Source organism: Piliocolobus tephrosceles, chromosome 2, assembly GCF_002776525.5.
Source record: "Piliocolobus tephrosceles isolate RC106 chromosome 2, ASM277652v3, whole genome shotgun sequence".
NCBI classification, from domain to species: Eukaryota; Metazoa; Chordata; class Mammalia; order Primates; family Cercopithecidae; genus Piliocolobus; species Piliocolobus tephrosceles.
In genome coordinates this window covers 136,140,183-136,155,923 of record NC_045435.1, presented here as the reverse complement: position 1 = coordinate 136,155,923, position 15,741 = coordinate 136,140,183, and the positions used below count along the sequence as shown (strand labels likewise).

The 15,741-nt window shown below is 43.0% G+C and overlaps 1 protein-coding gene across 4 annotated transcripts in view; it reads right to left on the bottom strand.

Annotated features, from left to right (window-relative positions):
- The window catches only part of OSBPL10 (oxysterol binding protein like 10), a 331,661-nt gene that overhangs the window by 62,511 nt on the left and 253,409 nt on the right, over positions 1 to 15,741 (bottom strand). For all 4 annotated transcript variants that reach the window (XM_023192295.1, XM_023192297.1, XM_023192294.1 and 1 more), the window contains one exon: positions 8,509 to 8,663. In XM_023192295.1, coding sequence (XP_023048063.1) covers positions 8,509 to 8,663 — 155 coding nt within the window. The remainder of the gene's footprint in view (positions 1 to 8,508; positions 8,664 to 15,741) is intronic.

The window sequence follows — 15,741 nt, the reverse complement described above, 5'->3', positions numbered from 1 at the left end:
CACAGTCTTAGGGCACTAACCGTGGAAACGTCACTTGGCTAAGAGACATTTCTCTTGCTGCTAATCTCATGATATACAGAATAATTATAACTATTATGAAACATGTACAGAGCTAATAAACTGGGTTATGAAAACCTGCTAAAACTAAGGGTGGGCTCCGTTCCATGCCCACTATATAATAAGAGCTCAGTATCTGCTGAGTGAATAAAATAATTGCATAGATAAATCATCACTGTCTTACTATACTGGAACACAGAACAAACTAATGAAGGAGCAGTGTATTTTTAAGCATAAGAACAGTCTGGCTCTTTCTGATTTTGAGTGAGTCCTGAAGGTCTGATAGCTAGGAGGCATATCTTCTACATTTATCTGAAGGATGAACTACTTTCCCTCCAGACCAACAACAACCAGAAGAGAAAAAGAAACAATCCGGCTAATCAAATCATTGGTTATTTCTTTAGTGTGAGGATCTAAATGGAATGTCTTCAGCAGCTCTTCTAAAAGATTATAATAAGAATTCTATCCCATGATCAGGAACCCTCCCACAAAAATAATTCCACGTATAACTACAACCACTTAGCACCTGTTAGATAAACAGCTGTTTATCTAACACCTGTTAGATCAAGGCCACTGATGAGGAATGGACCAATTCATAGAAGCATCTTCTGCCTGGAGAGCTCCAGGACAGTGGCCGTGGATGCACCTTTCATCACAGCAGCATATGTAAGTCATATGCCACTCAACAGGTTAAACTTACTTCTACTGGAACTCCCGGAAGCCATAGGGAGGAGCACAGAGACGAGAACAAGAGGGAAACATGCCCTTTAGTCATGAACACTACCAATGTACCTCATCGTTCACCTTCATTCATTCCATACTTAGAGTATCTGCTATGTGCGTCATACTTTCCTAAATACTCTGTAGTTTCCAGAGAAGAATCACACGTAGTGTCTTCCCTCAAAGAATTAGGTCTATGAGATGAAACGGCCAGGTCAGAAAAGTCTTGAGGGGTTGAAGATGACCCCTGCATGAAGGAAACCTACTTGGGGTAGATCAGGGGTAAGGCAGACACAATCTACCACTACCTAAAAGCCAATACCCTCTTTTCTCTTGCTGACAAAAACCCAATTCTGGTCTCTCTGGGATCTGAGATCCCTTTGATCTCAGGTAAGGCACACTCCACAGCCAGGGAGGGTGGCTCATGAAAATCCAGTGACCCACCACCAGTTATGGGTCTTGGAGTAGGTGTGTGATCTAGTTCTGGCTGTGAGATAACAGGGGGAGTGTACTAAGGGGGCTTCATTTCCCAAACAAAAAGTGTCTTTTTTATTTTTTGAGACAGAGTCTCGCTCTGTTGCCAGGCTGGAGTGCAGTGGTGCGATCTCAGCTCACTGCAACCTCCGCCTCCCAAGTTCAAGTGATTCTCCTTCCTCAGTCTCCCAAGTGGCTGGGATTATAGGCACCCTCCACCACGCCCAGCTAATTTTTGTATTTTTAGTAGAGACAGCGTTTCACTATGTTGGCCAGGACGATCTCGACCTCCTGACCTCAAGATCCACCTGCCTCGGCCTCCCAAAGTGCTGGAATTACAGGCGTGAGCCACTGCACCCGGCCTCAAAAAGTGTCTTGAGAAGGGTTCCCATCCTTTCTTTTAAAGGATATGTTGTGAGGATGCAATATTTAGGACTATAGCTATGATGCTGTCACCATGAAATGACAAGCATAATGATAAATAGGAGGAGGAATGGAAGAAACTCGTATCTTTTTTTTTTTTTTTTTTTTTTTTTTTTTTTTTTTTTTTTGAGACGGAGTCTTGCTCTGCCACCCAGGCTGGAGTGCAGTGGCCAGCTCTCAGCTCACTGCAAGCTCCGCCTCCCGGGTTCACGCCATTCTCCTGTCTCAGCCTCAGGAGTAGCTGGGACTACAGGCGCCTGCCTCGTCGCCCGGCTAGTTTTTTGTATTTTTTAGTAGAGACGGGGTTTCACCGTATTAGCCAGGATGGTCTCGATCTCCTGACCTCGTGATCCGCCCGTCTTGGCCTCCCAAAGTGCTGGGATTACAAGCTTGAGCCACCGCGCCCGGCCAGAAACTCGTATCTTTGAGGCCATCATGAGTTGCTGCACCAGATCTGGAAGCACCTACTTCCAGAATTCTTTTGTGCAAAAAATTATTATCATTATTATTATTTTCTGAGACTGGATCTCACTCTGTCACCAAGGTTCAAATGCAGTGGTGTGATCACAGCCCACTGCAGCCTCAACCTCCCAGGCTCAAGCAATCCTCCCACCTCAGCCTCCCGAGTAGCTGGGACCATCAGCACGTACCCCCATTGCCTGGCTAATTTTTATATTTTTTTGTAGAGACAGGGTCTGTGTTGCCCAGGTTGGTCTTGACCTGCTCGCCTCAAGTGATCCTCCTGCTTTGACCTCCTAAAATGCTGGGACTGCAGGTATGAGCCACCATGCCCAGGCTTAAATTTATTACTATTTGAGCTATTAATTGTAGGGTTTCCTATTATTTGCATCTGAAAGAATCCTATCCAATATAGGAGATGGTGCAGTAAGAAGGAAAGAGCACTAACTTGGGCGAAAGCAAGTCCAGATATCAATTTTGTGTCAACCTAAGTTCTGTGATGCTTGGCAAGTCAAACAACCACTCCAATTTGGGGAGTGGCCATTTGACTCCTAAAGACTATTGTAAGATTTAATGAATCAAAGGTCATGATTCAAAGGAAAACAAAAGTCTATTCTACAGATTCTTGGAAGGAGATATAGTCTGTTTGATGATGAGAGATGAGGAGTGGAGTGTGGAAGGATAATCCTATCACCCACAAAATTTACTTTTAACAAATTTTAAACTTGATCAATGGTATTTCCTATGCAGCAACCATTTGGAATTAAACTCTGTGAGGTTATCACAGGATTCAATAAAGTGATTTTTAATCATCCTAAGTCAGTGATAGCTGCCTCACTCCTCAGACTGTTGACCACAAATAAATATGTGTCACATGTTTCAAAAAAATGTATAAGATTGCAACTTTAAAAGAATTATTTACAGGATCAAAACAACATATTAACCTTGTTCATCTCTAAAAATCTATCACCATCCCACACCGGATACATCCACAACCAACATCTACCTATACAATTATGTATCATGGGAATTAAAATAAAAAAATGATAAAAAATGTGTTGAGGGGATTGTACTGGCCAGGCTTCAAGTTGAACATCAGAGGATTTCAAATGGACAGCTTTATGGGTTGTTAAGTAGTTCAAAAGTTCAGGGCTAAAATGATGATTCAATCAAAAGCATGAAAATTCTTGACACAGAACTCAGATAAATCTTTTGTATCAGTCTCCTTCCTTTATTCTTAAAACAATTTTTCTTCCTTTGGAAAGGGATGATTAGGACATGTTTACTTGAAAATTCAGTTATGCAATTTTTTAACCGAAGTCCATTTAGCTAACTTATGTGCTGATATATTACTCAGTACATGAAGACATTGTAAGTTTTTCTACACCTGCTAGATTTGTAGGGGTATGGAATATGTGGTCTCTTGATAGCATTGTTGCCACTATAATCCAGACAACTAACTAGGCAAAGCTGCTAACTGGGACAGTCAACACGGGATGATAAGAGTTGACGGTGTGCTCTTGAGGAACAGGCTTAGAAACACTCTGCTTATAGTCTCCAGGGGCGGGGCTATAGTCCTGATGGTCCTAAGGCCACAGGTAGGTATCTGGGCACCAGATATTTACCCTCAAATAATTAACACAACATTATTTTTCATTGCTCCCCCTTTCCAGCTTACCCATAAAAAATGTGAGAAAGTTTTTAAAGTTACCAAATGCTCTTCAACTAGTGAATGGATAAACTGTAGATCCCATGAGTACTATTCAACGCAAAAGGAATGCATTAGTATGATTCACGTAACATGGATGAATCTCAAATACATTACACTATGTGAAGGAAGCCCTACTCAAAAGGCTATATCCTGCATGATTCCATATACATGACATTCCGGGAAAGACAAAACTATAGGGACAAATAATAGATCAGCGGTTGCCAAGGGCTGGGGGACAGATTTGACTATAAAGGGGCATGAGGGAATTTGGAGTCAGTAGAAATGTTCTATACAGGTTGTGTACCCCCACCTGAAACGCCTGGGAAAAGAAGTGTTTTGGATTTTGAATTTTTTTGGATGTTGGAATTTTTGCATTATACCAGTTGAGCATCCCAAATCCAAAAATCTGAAATCCAAAATATTCCAAGGAGCATTTCCTTTGAGTGTCATGTCGGCCTTAAAAAAGTTTCAGGTTTGGGGGCATTTTAGATTTTGAATTAGGGATTCAGATTTAATTCCGATCTAATTCAGATTTTGAATTCGATTTGGATTAGGGATACTACTATGATTTGTTAAGACTGAGAACCTCTCATTTTTAAATGGTGAATTATATTGTTTGTGAATTATGCCTCAATAAATCTGACTTTTAAAAAAACAGTTAAGGTTTTGTCACTCAGATATGTCCTCTGGAAGGTGGGTATGCCTGGTCATGTGTGAGCTCTGTCATTCAGGATGGGTTTACCTCATTGCCCTGGGCTCTCCTGTGCCAAGAGTCCAACCAGTCACAATGGGTGCAGAAAACAGAAACCACTCCAGGTGTTGCAGTCAGAAAGGAATTTGATATGGGAATTAGGTGCCTATAAAATTATTTAAAAGGCTGGAGGAGCAGACATCCGGGGCCCCATTAGACTTTTCTTTTTTGGAGGGGACAGAGTCTTACTCTGTCACCCAGCCTGGAGTGCAGTGGCACAATCTCAGCTCACTGCAACCTCTGCCTCCCAGGTTCAAGCGATTCTGCTGCCTCAGCCTCCTGAGTAACTGGGATTACGGGCACATGCCATCACGCCCAGCTCATTTTTGTATTTTTAGTAGAGATGGGGATTTACCATGTTGGTTAGGCTGGTCTCAAACTCCTGACCTCGTGATTCGCCCAACTCGACCACCCAAAGTGATGGGATTACTGGCATGAGCCACCACGCCCAGCACGCCCCTTAGACTTTTAAGTTCCAGGTCACAACAATGTAGGTGGCTGTGATTCAGAGGGTCAGAAAGCTGTTGCCACACCCATGGAGGTGGGGCTAAGGCCTGGAACTATGAGTGTGGCCACCACAGCTGCCTCTCAACACTCCAACCTCCATGCCACTGCCTGCCAGCAGCATGAACAGAAGAACTTGGTCTTCCAAATCTCACACAAATGCATCTCCCTGTAACGTGTTCAGAAATCCGACTGTAAGAAAGTCTGCAACATATAGCCGTTAGGTTTCCAATCTCTCCAATCAAGAAAATAGAAAGAAAGTTAAGAGAGTGGCCAGTCTTGGTGGCTCACGCCTGTAATCCCAACACTTTGGGAGGTCAAGGCGGGCAGATCACGAGGTCAGGAGATCGAGATCATCCTGGTCAACATGGTGAAACCCCGTCTCTACTAAAAATACAAAAATTAGCTGGGTGTGGTGGTACGTGCCTGTAATCCCAGCTACTCAGGAGGCTGAGGCATGAGAATCGCTTGAACCCGGGAGGTGGAGGTTGCAGTGAGCTGAGATCGATCGTGCCACTGCACTGTAGCCTGGCAACAGAGAAGAAAAAAAAAAAAATCTCAAAGAAAAGAAAAAGTCAAGAGAGCTCGGTCCACAGTCTCTACTCCAATCACCATCCTTCCTGTCCTAAAGTAAGGCATACATGATGAAGCGACACACTGTAAACCTTTTTCCATCTAGACTTACATTTTAGATGGTGTTTTTCATAGAAAAATTGTTCTACTAATAGGTAAAACCAAGATCCTAACTCATTTCATTATGGAAGAATATTTCATTTTCACATTTAGTTAGTTCTAGCCCCAGCAGAATAAAATGATAAGATTACTACATTTTATAACAGAGCCGATCACAGCTCTCTTCTAACTCATGTATTAAACACATACAGCTCTTTGAGCTTTTATTCTGCTGGGAATTGAACAGACTAAGCTTCAAAATGCATTACTGTTTCAGATGTAGGTTATTTTATGGGAAGCCAGAACCAGCAGAGGGGAGCTACCTTTGGTATCCGACTTATCCCCCCAAAAACCTAACATGTTCTAAACAGTAAACCAGAAGACAATAGTTAATTTAGCTACATGACCCTAATAACCACAATTCTGAAAGTTAGTTTCCCAACGACCACTCACATAAGTAACTATATTTTCTAGATCAAAAGCATTAAGGACGTGCTCATAAGGCATTTTTAACCTTTAGGAATTTCACTTCATTCTACATAGAAGCTATTCCTCCACAATGTACAGAAAGGAGGCAATAGCAACATTTTTTTTTTTTCTGACAGAAAAACTATTGTGTGGATGTCGCTAGTTTTTTGAACTATTAAGACAAAAAAAATGTGGCAAGGCACAATAGCCTAAGAAGAAAAATAGTGTCCAAGCTCTACTAGTTGTTTGGATTTTGAGAATCATCTGCCATAGCACTCACTGGAAAAAATGAGGGCAGTCTTTGTAAACAATTCTCCCTTCTCAGAAAACCACCAAAACACCATTCTACTCCATAAGACCTTCCCTGCTACATGGAATCAAACAAAATCTTACCTTGCTCTGACAAAACAATTAAGGAAAAAAAAATGACAACTAGAAATGAATGACTGTCTCCCTACCTTAATGAAAAAAGCTCTGGCTAGTTCTTCTTCTTCAGGATATATTATTTTTAAAGTTGAACTTGGGAATTAGTTATTTTTTGGAGATGGTGCCTTGTTCTGTCGCCCAGGCTGGTGTGCAATGGCGTGATCTTGGCTCACTGCAGCCTCTGCTCCCGTGTTCAAGCGATTCTCCTGCCTCAGCCTCCTGAGTAGCTGGGATTACAGGTGTGTGCCACTACGCCCGGCTAATTTTTGTATTTTTAGTAGAGATGGGGTTTCACCATGTTGGTCAGGCTGGTCTCGAACTTCTGACCTCGTGATCCACCGGCCTCAGCCTACCAATGTGCTGGGATTACAGGTATGAGCCACTGCACCCGGCCAGGAGTTAGTTATTTCTTACAGATAATCATATGCTAATTTTTTTTGCCAATGCTACTGACTGGTGAGGTAAAGTGGGCAACAACTTTGTGTAAAAAACAACAGACCTGGCCTCAAACCTTGGGGGTCAGACGGAACACCTATCAGAAAAACACGGAAGAAACACTAAAGAGGATTTACAAAGTCAGAAATAGTACGAGCCGTAATAAGTAAGTTAGGTTTTGCCCAAGAATGCTGCTAGAAATAAGGATCTAAAAAATGATCACTAAAGATCTAATAACTCACTTCTCTACCATTCACATGGTCGCCAACTTACCTTCTAATTCACTTGCACATCAGCTGCATGGGTTTCTAGACCCTGATACTCCTTGTACATACAGAGCAAATGCCTTTCAAAAATCCACAGCCACTATTCACTTCATACCCTTCTAAAGCCCCTTAAAGATGCCTATGAAATATCTGTAGGCAGTCTAATCTGACTTTACGAGAGCTATGCTACTACATCACTGTCCAAGAAAATAATCCTATGCTGCTTGGAGAAAAATTGCCATTGATAACCAAAACCATTTGATCAAAGACACTGCTTTGGGGCTTTCAACCTTATCAAATAGATTTTGTGAGTGTTTACAATTTTCAGGTGAAAATGATTTCAATGGAAATGAAGAACAACCTCTAACGCATGGTTAAAGGAGGCCTCTGCCCAGTTGAAAAGACTGTATCAAGACTATGTCATGTGCATCAAAAGAACGAGAGAAACAAAAATGGACTCAGGACGCAAAATAATATTGACAAAAGGAGACACTGCATTTCGCTCCCCTCCAGCTGCCACTTAGAGGCAGAGTTAGGAGAGCCCAGCCGAGGGCAGATGACAGAAAGTCCATGAAGCCTGTTGGAGCCTGGTTGGTCACCAGGATGTGCAAGGACCGCTCTCCTGACGAGGCAGTGCATATCCTCAGCAGCCTGAACCTGGGCTGCAGCTCAGTGCCCAAAAGGAGTGTTAGCCATGGCCCCACGGATCCCGGCCTGGCTCAGGAGCATGCAGGAGTCGAGCATGTGAGGCAAGAGCTTGTATTAGCAGGAACCACACGAAAAAGCAATTATTCAGGGGAGCGACATAATATATTGTAACTGCTCCCATCATGTCAATAGGCATCATGTTAATGGGTCTGTTAGAATTTCTCCCACTTGAAGTGAAAATGACTCCTATTTCAATGAAAATAGGAGATTCCTCATTCGTAGGATCACAGTTCACCCATAGCAGCTGCCAGACACAAGAACAAGAGAAGTGCCGGGCATGCACATAGCTGATTTTGTCTCTCCAGGCAATTCTTCCATTTTTTAATTTGTCTCCTCTTGAAACAAAGAGATGAGCAAGTTACAAATATAATTACTGTATTTCTGAACAAGCGATAACACAAGCCATGAATGCACTGAGAGGACTGCACGCTTACCTCTGGCTCTGGCTGTGAGGTTTGTTCATCTTCAGTGGAGTTTGGTAAAATGGCCCAGGTTATGTTGGCACTGGCTGATGGCAAAGAGCCAAGTGTCCCATTTTTCAGCTGCTCTGTGGAATGTGACTTGGGCCCGTGCCATCCCAGGATGTTTTCTGAAATAAAGACCTAGAATGATGCCAAGTATTTTCCAAATTAAACATCTATAGCTCATGAAATATTCGTACCCACTGTCTGAAGAGACCTGCTTGAAAAGGGCATGATGTAAAATACAGAGGGCTTGTTTTGAATGAAGTACCAAGTGCAGATTCTGATCATCTGTTTAGGAACTAGTTTCTGTGTAATATCAAGATCAGAATCATCACAGGTTGTTTCACTCCCCAACAGTGGACAAAAACAATTGCTATTTACCAAAGCCAGATAAACGTGTTTTTCTTGTTTTGTTTAACTTTTAAAAAATTTCTAAATATTCACAATGAAAAGTCAGATTCTATCAAAAACAGACTGCTCAAAATGGGGGTTTGAATTCCAAGTGACACAATGGCCATGGCTCAGAAAAGATGCCTGCAGTGTGAGCACAGGATGCCACCCCTGCCCTCAGACATGGCTTGGTGTGGCAGATGTCAGGAAGCCCCATCACCAAGGACACAGGTACTCATTCCAGTCGAGCAAGAAACACTTTTACAAATGGCAGTCCGGTAAACCAAAAGCCATTTTTCGAATCCTCCACCAACTCCCTGTGGGAGGAGGGGAAGAGATTTTTACTCTAATGTTTTTTTAAGGGTCACATATTATTGTAGAATATTTTATACACCTACTAATAGAAACAGGAGTAACCAGAGGTGGATTTTTTTTTTTTTTAATACTTTCAGTTTTAGGGTACGTGTGCACAATGTGCAGGTTTGTTACATACGCATACAAGTGCCATGTTGGCAGAGGTGGATTTCTTTACCCCATAGCAATTCTGCCATTCAAATAAATAGGTCTCAGTGGGCACAGAGGCTCATGCCTATAATCCCAGCACTTTGGGAGGCTGAGGCAGGAGGATCGCTTGAGCCCAGGAGTTGGAGATCAACCCCACAGCAACAAGGCGAAACCCTATCCCTACAAAAAATATTAAAATAAGCCAGGTGTGGTGACACAAGCCTGGAGTCCCAGCTACTTGGGTAGCTGAGGTGGGAGGATCTATTGAGCCAAGGAGGTCAAGGCCGCAGCAAGCCCAAATCACGCCACCACACTCCAGCCTTGGTGACAATGCAAGACCCTGTCTCCAAAAAAGGTAACAAACAATAGATAAGTCTCAAGCTTAGCTGACTGACACTCTGTAGATTCTGTTCTAAGTCTAAGAGCAAGAATAAATGATAAAGAAAAATTAGGCTAAAGTAGAGAATGACTCATGAACTACAATTCAACATTTCAGGGTCTCAGATGTTCCATCCATAAAGCAACACTATCTGTCAGCCTTTCCATTAGAATGACTCAAAGAAAAGTCTACAGGTATCCCAGACTTTCCCGGCGTATCCCCAGGGGAATCTGGTTGTCAGAGGCAGATGAAGAGACCGTGTATGTGCGGTGCTTATGCATCTGTATGCTGCTGTATGCAGTATTAGCCAACTCAAGTGTATTTTTATGCAAAAATCTTTTTGAACGTCAAGTGTTAGGTCACATAACTCTACTGTTAAAAGCCTCAAGTGGGCCAGATACAGTGGCCTACACCTGTAACTCCAGCACTTCGGGATCCCGGCTGAGGCGGGTAAATCACTTGAACCCAGGAAGTCCAGCCTGGGGAACACGGCAAAACCCTGTCTCTACAGAAAATACAAAAATTAGCAGGGCATGGTGACATGCACCTATAGTCCCAGCTACTTGAGAGGCTAAAGTGGCAGGATATATTGAGCCCAGGAGGTCGAGGCTACAGTGAGCCATGATTGCACCACTGCACTCCAGCCTGGGTGACAGTGAGAGACCCTGTTTCAAAATAAATAAATTAATAAAGGCCCCAAGTGGCTTATCATTGCAACTGGAACAAAATCTAAGCTGCCTGGCTTTGCTCTACGACCTGCCCAGCCTCATTTTGTTCTCTTCTCCCCGTTGCTTAGTATGCTCAAGTCACATCAGTATATTTTTCCATTTCTCAAATGTGCCAAGTTCATGACAGTCTCAGAGTGTTTGTGCATGCTGTTCCTTCCTCCCAAAGGGCTGTTCCTCCAGTCCGTCTACATTGGGGAGGAAGTATCCTGTATAGATCCAGGGGTCAGCTAAAATATCACTCGCTCAGAAAGGCCTTCTGGGACCTCCCTGGCCAAAATAGCACCCCAAAGGCACTCTCTGTCGCATCGCCATTTGCTGTCTTCCCAGGACTTAGCATTGTCTGAACTCACTAGCGCACTCATTCACTTGTTGATTTTCTTTCCTCCCTGGAACTTCAGCTCCTTGAGGACAAGAACAATTCCGCCCTTGCTCACAGCAGTGTCCCCAGAACCACGAACATGTTTAGCAAAGAGTGTACACTCAATATGAATGTGCTGAATAAATCAGAGATAGAAAACTTTAAGAAGAGTGCACGTCACAGCCTCCTAAAAATTAACAAATAAAAAATGGCCAAAAGAAAGACAGAGAATAGAATGGTGGTTGCCGGGGGCTGGGAAGTGGATGGGAGGGAATGGGGAGTTAACGTTTAAAAGGTAAAGAACTCCAGTTTTGCAAGATGAAAAGAGTTTTGGAGATTGGTTATACAACAATGTGAATGTACTTAACACTACTGAGATGTACACATAAAAATGGTCAGGGTGATGCATTTTATGTTATGTGTCTTTGACTACAATTTTTTCTTAATGGCAAAAAAAAAGCATCCATATAGCAGCACTTCATGTTTTGTAAAAGGTAAAAACTCACAACACTAAAACCAAAGGCTAAAGATGCACTAATACCAGAACTGGAGAGAAATGTCTGCAAATAACAAGGCAGATGGAGCTGAACTAAGAAAACCAACCCAGGAATCAAGACGCTACAATCTGCCGTAAGAAAGCCAGACAGATACCTCTTGCCTTTCCTGCTGACCAATTCCTGCCTCCGAAACCTCAAACTGGATTCAGATCTAAAATTCCAAACAGTTGTTCTATAGATATAGGGGTGCTATTTTAAAATTCTTTGCTTTATTACACAAGCAGTAAACATCCTGTAGAGCAGTTAGGAAATCTTTTTAAAGACAAAGAAGTTTGGGCAACACAGTGAGACACTGTCTCTACAAAAAATTAACAAACTAGCCAGGCATGGTGGTACATGCCTGTAGTCCCAGCTACTTGGAATGCTGAGGTGGGAAGATCACTTGAGCCCAGGAGTTTGAGGCAGTAAGTCATGATCATGCCACTGCACTCCAGCCCAGGCAACACAGTAAGACTGTCTTTAAACAAAACGAAACACTAGCGGGAAGAAAAGACATCTGTTTGCCTAGGCAATCAGGACAAAGTCCCCTCCATTCTTCCCATACCTCAACTCTGTGCCTCCCTCCCCTCTATTCCAACATTATCCAGATACGGCAACCTAGGGCACAAGAGGGCAAGAAGTAGAGTTTGAACTGGCAGTGGTACGCTGTATCTTGGGATAGACAAAGACCAGGACAAGACAAGGAAAGGTGGCAATGCATGCTGGGGAGCACAGCTTTCTGTGGACCCTATGGATTCAGAACATCAAACAGCCAGTGCATGAGAGAGATGCCCATCTCATATCAGTTCAGCTGCTTTTAAAAAATGATCATGGGTTTAGGAGGCTGGATAGACCTGTCTCGCTTGGAGATGAAGGCAAAAATATTCTTACATAGAGTGAACAAAAAGGACTGTACAGAGCTTGGGGAAAAAAATATTCTCAAGAAGGCTAAGAGGAAAAAGATCCTGAGCAAGATGGCCGAATAGGAATAGCTCCAGCCTCCAGCTCCCAACACGAGCAACACACAAGACGGGTGATTTCTGCATTTTCAACTGAGGTACCGGGTTCATCTCACTGGGGCGTGTCGGACAGTCACTGCTGGTCAGCTGGTGCAGCCCAAACAGCGAGAGGTGAAGCAGGGCAAGGCATCGCCGCACCTGGGAAGCGCAAGGGGGAAGGGAATCCCTTTTCCTAGCCAAGGGAAACTGAGACACACAACACCTGGAAAATCGGGTCACTCCCACCCTAATACTGCGCTTTACCAAGGGTCTTAGCAAATGGCACAACAGGAGATTCTATCCCACACCTGGCCCAGAGGGTCCCACGCCCACGGAGCCTCCCTCATTGCTAGCACAGCAGTCTGAGATCTAACTGTAAGGCAGCAGCAAGGCTGGGGGAAGGGCGCCCGCCATTGCTGAGGCTTAAAAAGGTAAACAAAGCCCCCAGGAAGCTCGAACTGGGTGGAGCCCACCACAGCTCAAGGATGCCTGCCTGCCTCTGTAGACTCCACCTCTGGGGACAGGGCATAGCTAATCAAAAAGCAGCAGAAACCTCTGCAGATGTAAATGACCCTGTCTGACAGCTTTGAAGAGAGCAGTGGGTCTCCCAGCATGGAGGCTGAGATCTGACAACGGACAGACTGCCTACTCAAGTGGGTCCCGGACCCTTGAGTAACCTAACTGGGAGACATCCCCCACTAGGTGCAGACTGACACCTCACACCTCACAGGGCTGGGCACACCACTGAAACAAAGTTTCCAGAGCATGAATCAGACAGCAACATTCGCTGTTCAGCAATATTCTACCTTCTGCAGCCTCCGCTGCTGATACCCAGGCAAATAGGGTCTGGAGTGGACCTCAAGCAAACTCCAAAAGACCTGCAGCTGAGGGTCCTGACTGTTAGAAGGAAAATTAACAAACAGAAAGGACACCCACACCAAAACCCCATCAGTATGTCACCATCATCAAAGACCAAAGGCAGATAAAATCACAAAGATGGGGAAAAAGCAGGGCAGAAAAGCTGGAAATTCATAAAATCAGAGTGCATCTCCCCCTCCAAAGGAACACAGCTCATCGCCAGCAATGGACCAAAGCTGTACGGAGAATGATTTTGACAGGTTGAGAGAAGAAGGCTTCAGTTGATCAAACTTCTCAGAGCTGAAGGAGGAACTACGTACCCAGTGCAAAGAAACTAAGTATCTTGAAAAAAGAATGGAAGAATGGATAACTAGAATAATCAATGCAGAGAAGGCCATAAACTAACAGATAGAGATGAAAACCATGACACGAGAATTACGTGACAAATGCACAAGCTTCAGTAACCAACTCGATCAACTGGAAGAAAGAGTATCAGCGACTGAAGATCAAATGAATGAAATGAAGCGAGAAGAGAAGTCTAGAGAAAAAAGAGGAATAAGAAATGAACAAAGCCTCCAAGAAAAATGGGATTGTGTGAAAAGACCAAATGTAAGTCTGATTGGTGTGTCTGAAAGTGAGGGGGAAAATGGAACCAAGTTGGAAAACACTCTTTAGGATATCATCGAGGAGAACTTCCCCAACCTAGTAAGGCAGGCCAACACTCAAATTCAGAAAATACAGAGAACGCCACAAAGATACTCCTCAAGAAGAGCAACTCCGAGACACATAATTGTCAGATTCACCAAACTTGAAATGAAGGAAAAAATGTTAAGGACAGCCAGAGAGAAAGGTCAGGTTACCCACAAAGGGAAGCCCATCAGATTAACAGCAGATCTCTCGGCAGAAACTCTGTAAGCCAGAAGAGAGTGGGGGCCAATATTCAACATTCTTAAAGAAAAGAATTTTCAACCCAGAATTTCATATCCAACCAAACTAAGTTTCGTAAGTAAAAGAGAAATAAAATCCTTTACAGACAAGCAAATGCTTAGAGATTTTGTCACCACCAGCCCTGTCCTACAACAGACCTTAAAGGAAGCACTGAACATGGAAAGGAACAACCGGTACCAGCCATTGCAAAAACATGCCAAAATGTAAAGACCATCGAGGCTAGGAAGAAACTGCATCAACTAAGGAGCAAAATAACCAGCTAATATCACAATGACAGGATCAAGTTCACACATAACAATATTAACCTTAAATGTAAATGGACTAAATGCTCCAATTAAAACACAGACTGGCAAATTGGATAAAGAGTCAAGACCCATCAGTTTGCTATATTCAGGAGACCCATCTCACATGCAGAGACACACATAGGCTCAAAATAAAGGGATGGAGGAAGATCTACCAAGCAAATGGAAAACAAAAAAAAGCAGCGGTTGCAATCCTAGTCTCTGATCAAACAGACTTTAAACCATCAAAGATCAAAAGAGACAAAGAAGGATATTACATAATGGTAAAGGGATCAATTCAACAGGAAGAGCTAACTATCCTAAATGTATATGCACGCAATACAGGAGCACCCAGATTCATTAAGATTCATTCTTAGAGACTAACAAAGAGACTTAGACTCCCATACAATAATAATGGGAGACTTTAACACCCCACTGTCAACATCAGACAGATCAACGAGACAGAAAGTTAACAAGGATCCAGGAATTGAACTCGGCTCTGCACCAAGCCGACCTAATAGACATCTACAGAACTCTCCACCCCAAATCAACAGAATATATATTCTTCTCAGCACCACATCACACTTATTCCAAAATGGACCACATAGTTGGAAGTAAAGCACTCCTCAGCAAATGTAAAAGAACAGAAATTATAACAAACTGTCTCTCAGACCACAGTGCAATCAAACTAGAACTCAGGACTAAGAAACTCAATCAAAACCGCTCAACCACATGGAAACTGAACAGCCTGCTCCTGAATGACTACTGGGTACATAACGAAATGAAGGCAGAAATAAAGATGTTCTTTGAAACCAATAAGAACAAAGACACAACATACCAGAATTTGTGGGACACATTTAAAGCAGTGTGTAGAGGGAAATTTATAGCACTAAATGCCCACAAGAGAAAGCTGGAAAGATCTAAAATTGACACCCTAACATCACAATTAAAAGAACTAGAAAAGCAAGAGCAAACACATTCAAAAGCTAGCAGAAGGCAAGACATAACTAAGTTCAGAGCAGAACTGAACGAGATAGACACACACAAAACCCTTCAAAAAAAAAAATCAATGAATCCAGGAGCTGGTTCTTTGAAAAGATCAACAAAATTGATGGACCGCTAGCAAGACTAATAAACAAGAAAAGAGAGAAGAATCAAATAGATGCAATAAAAAATGATATGGGGGTATCACCACCGATCCCACAGAAATACAAACTACCATC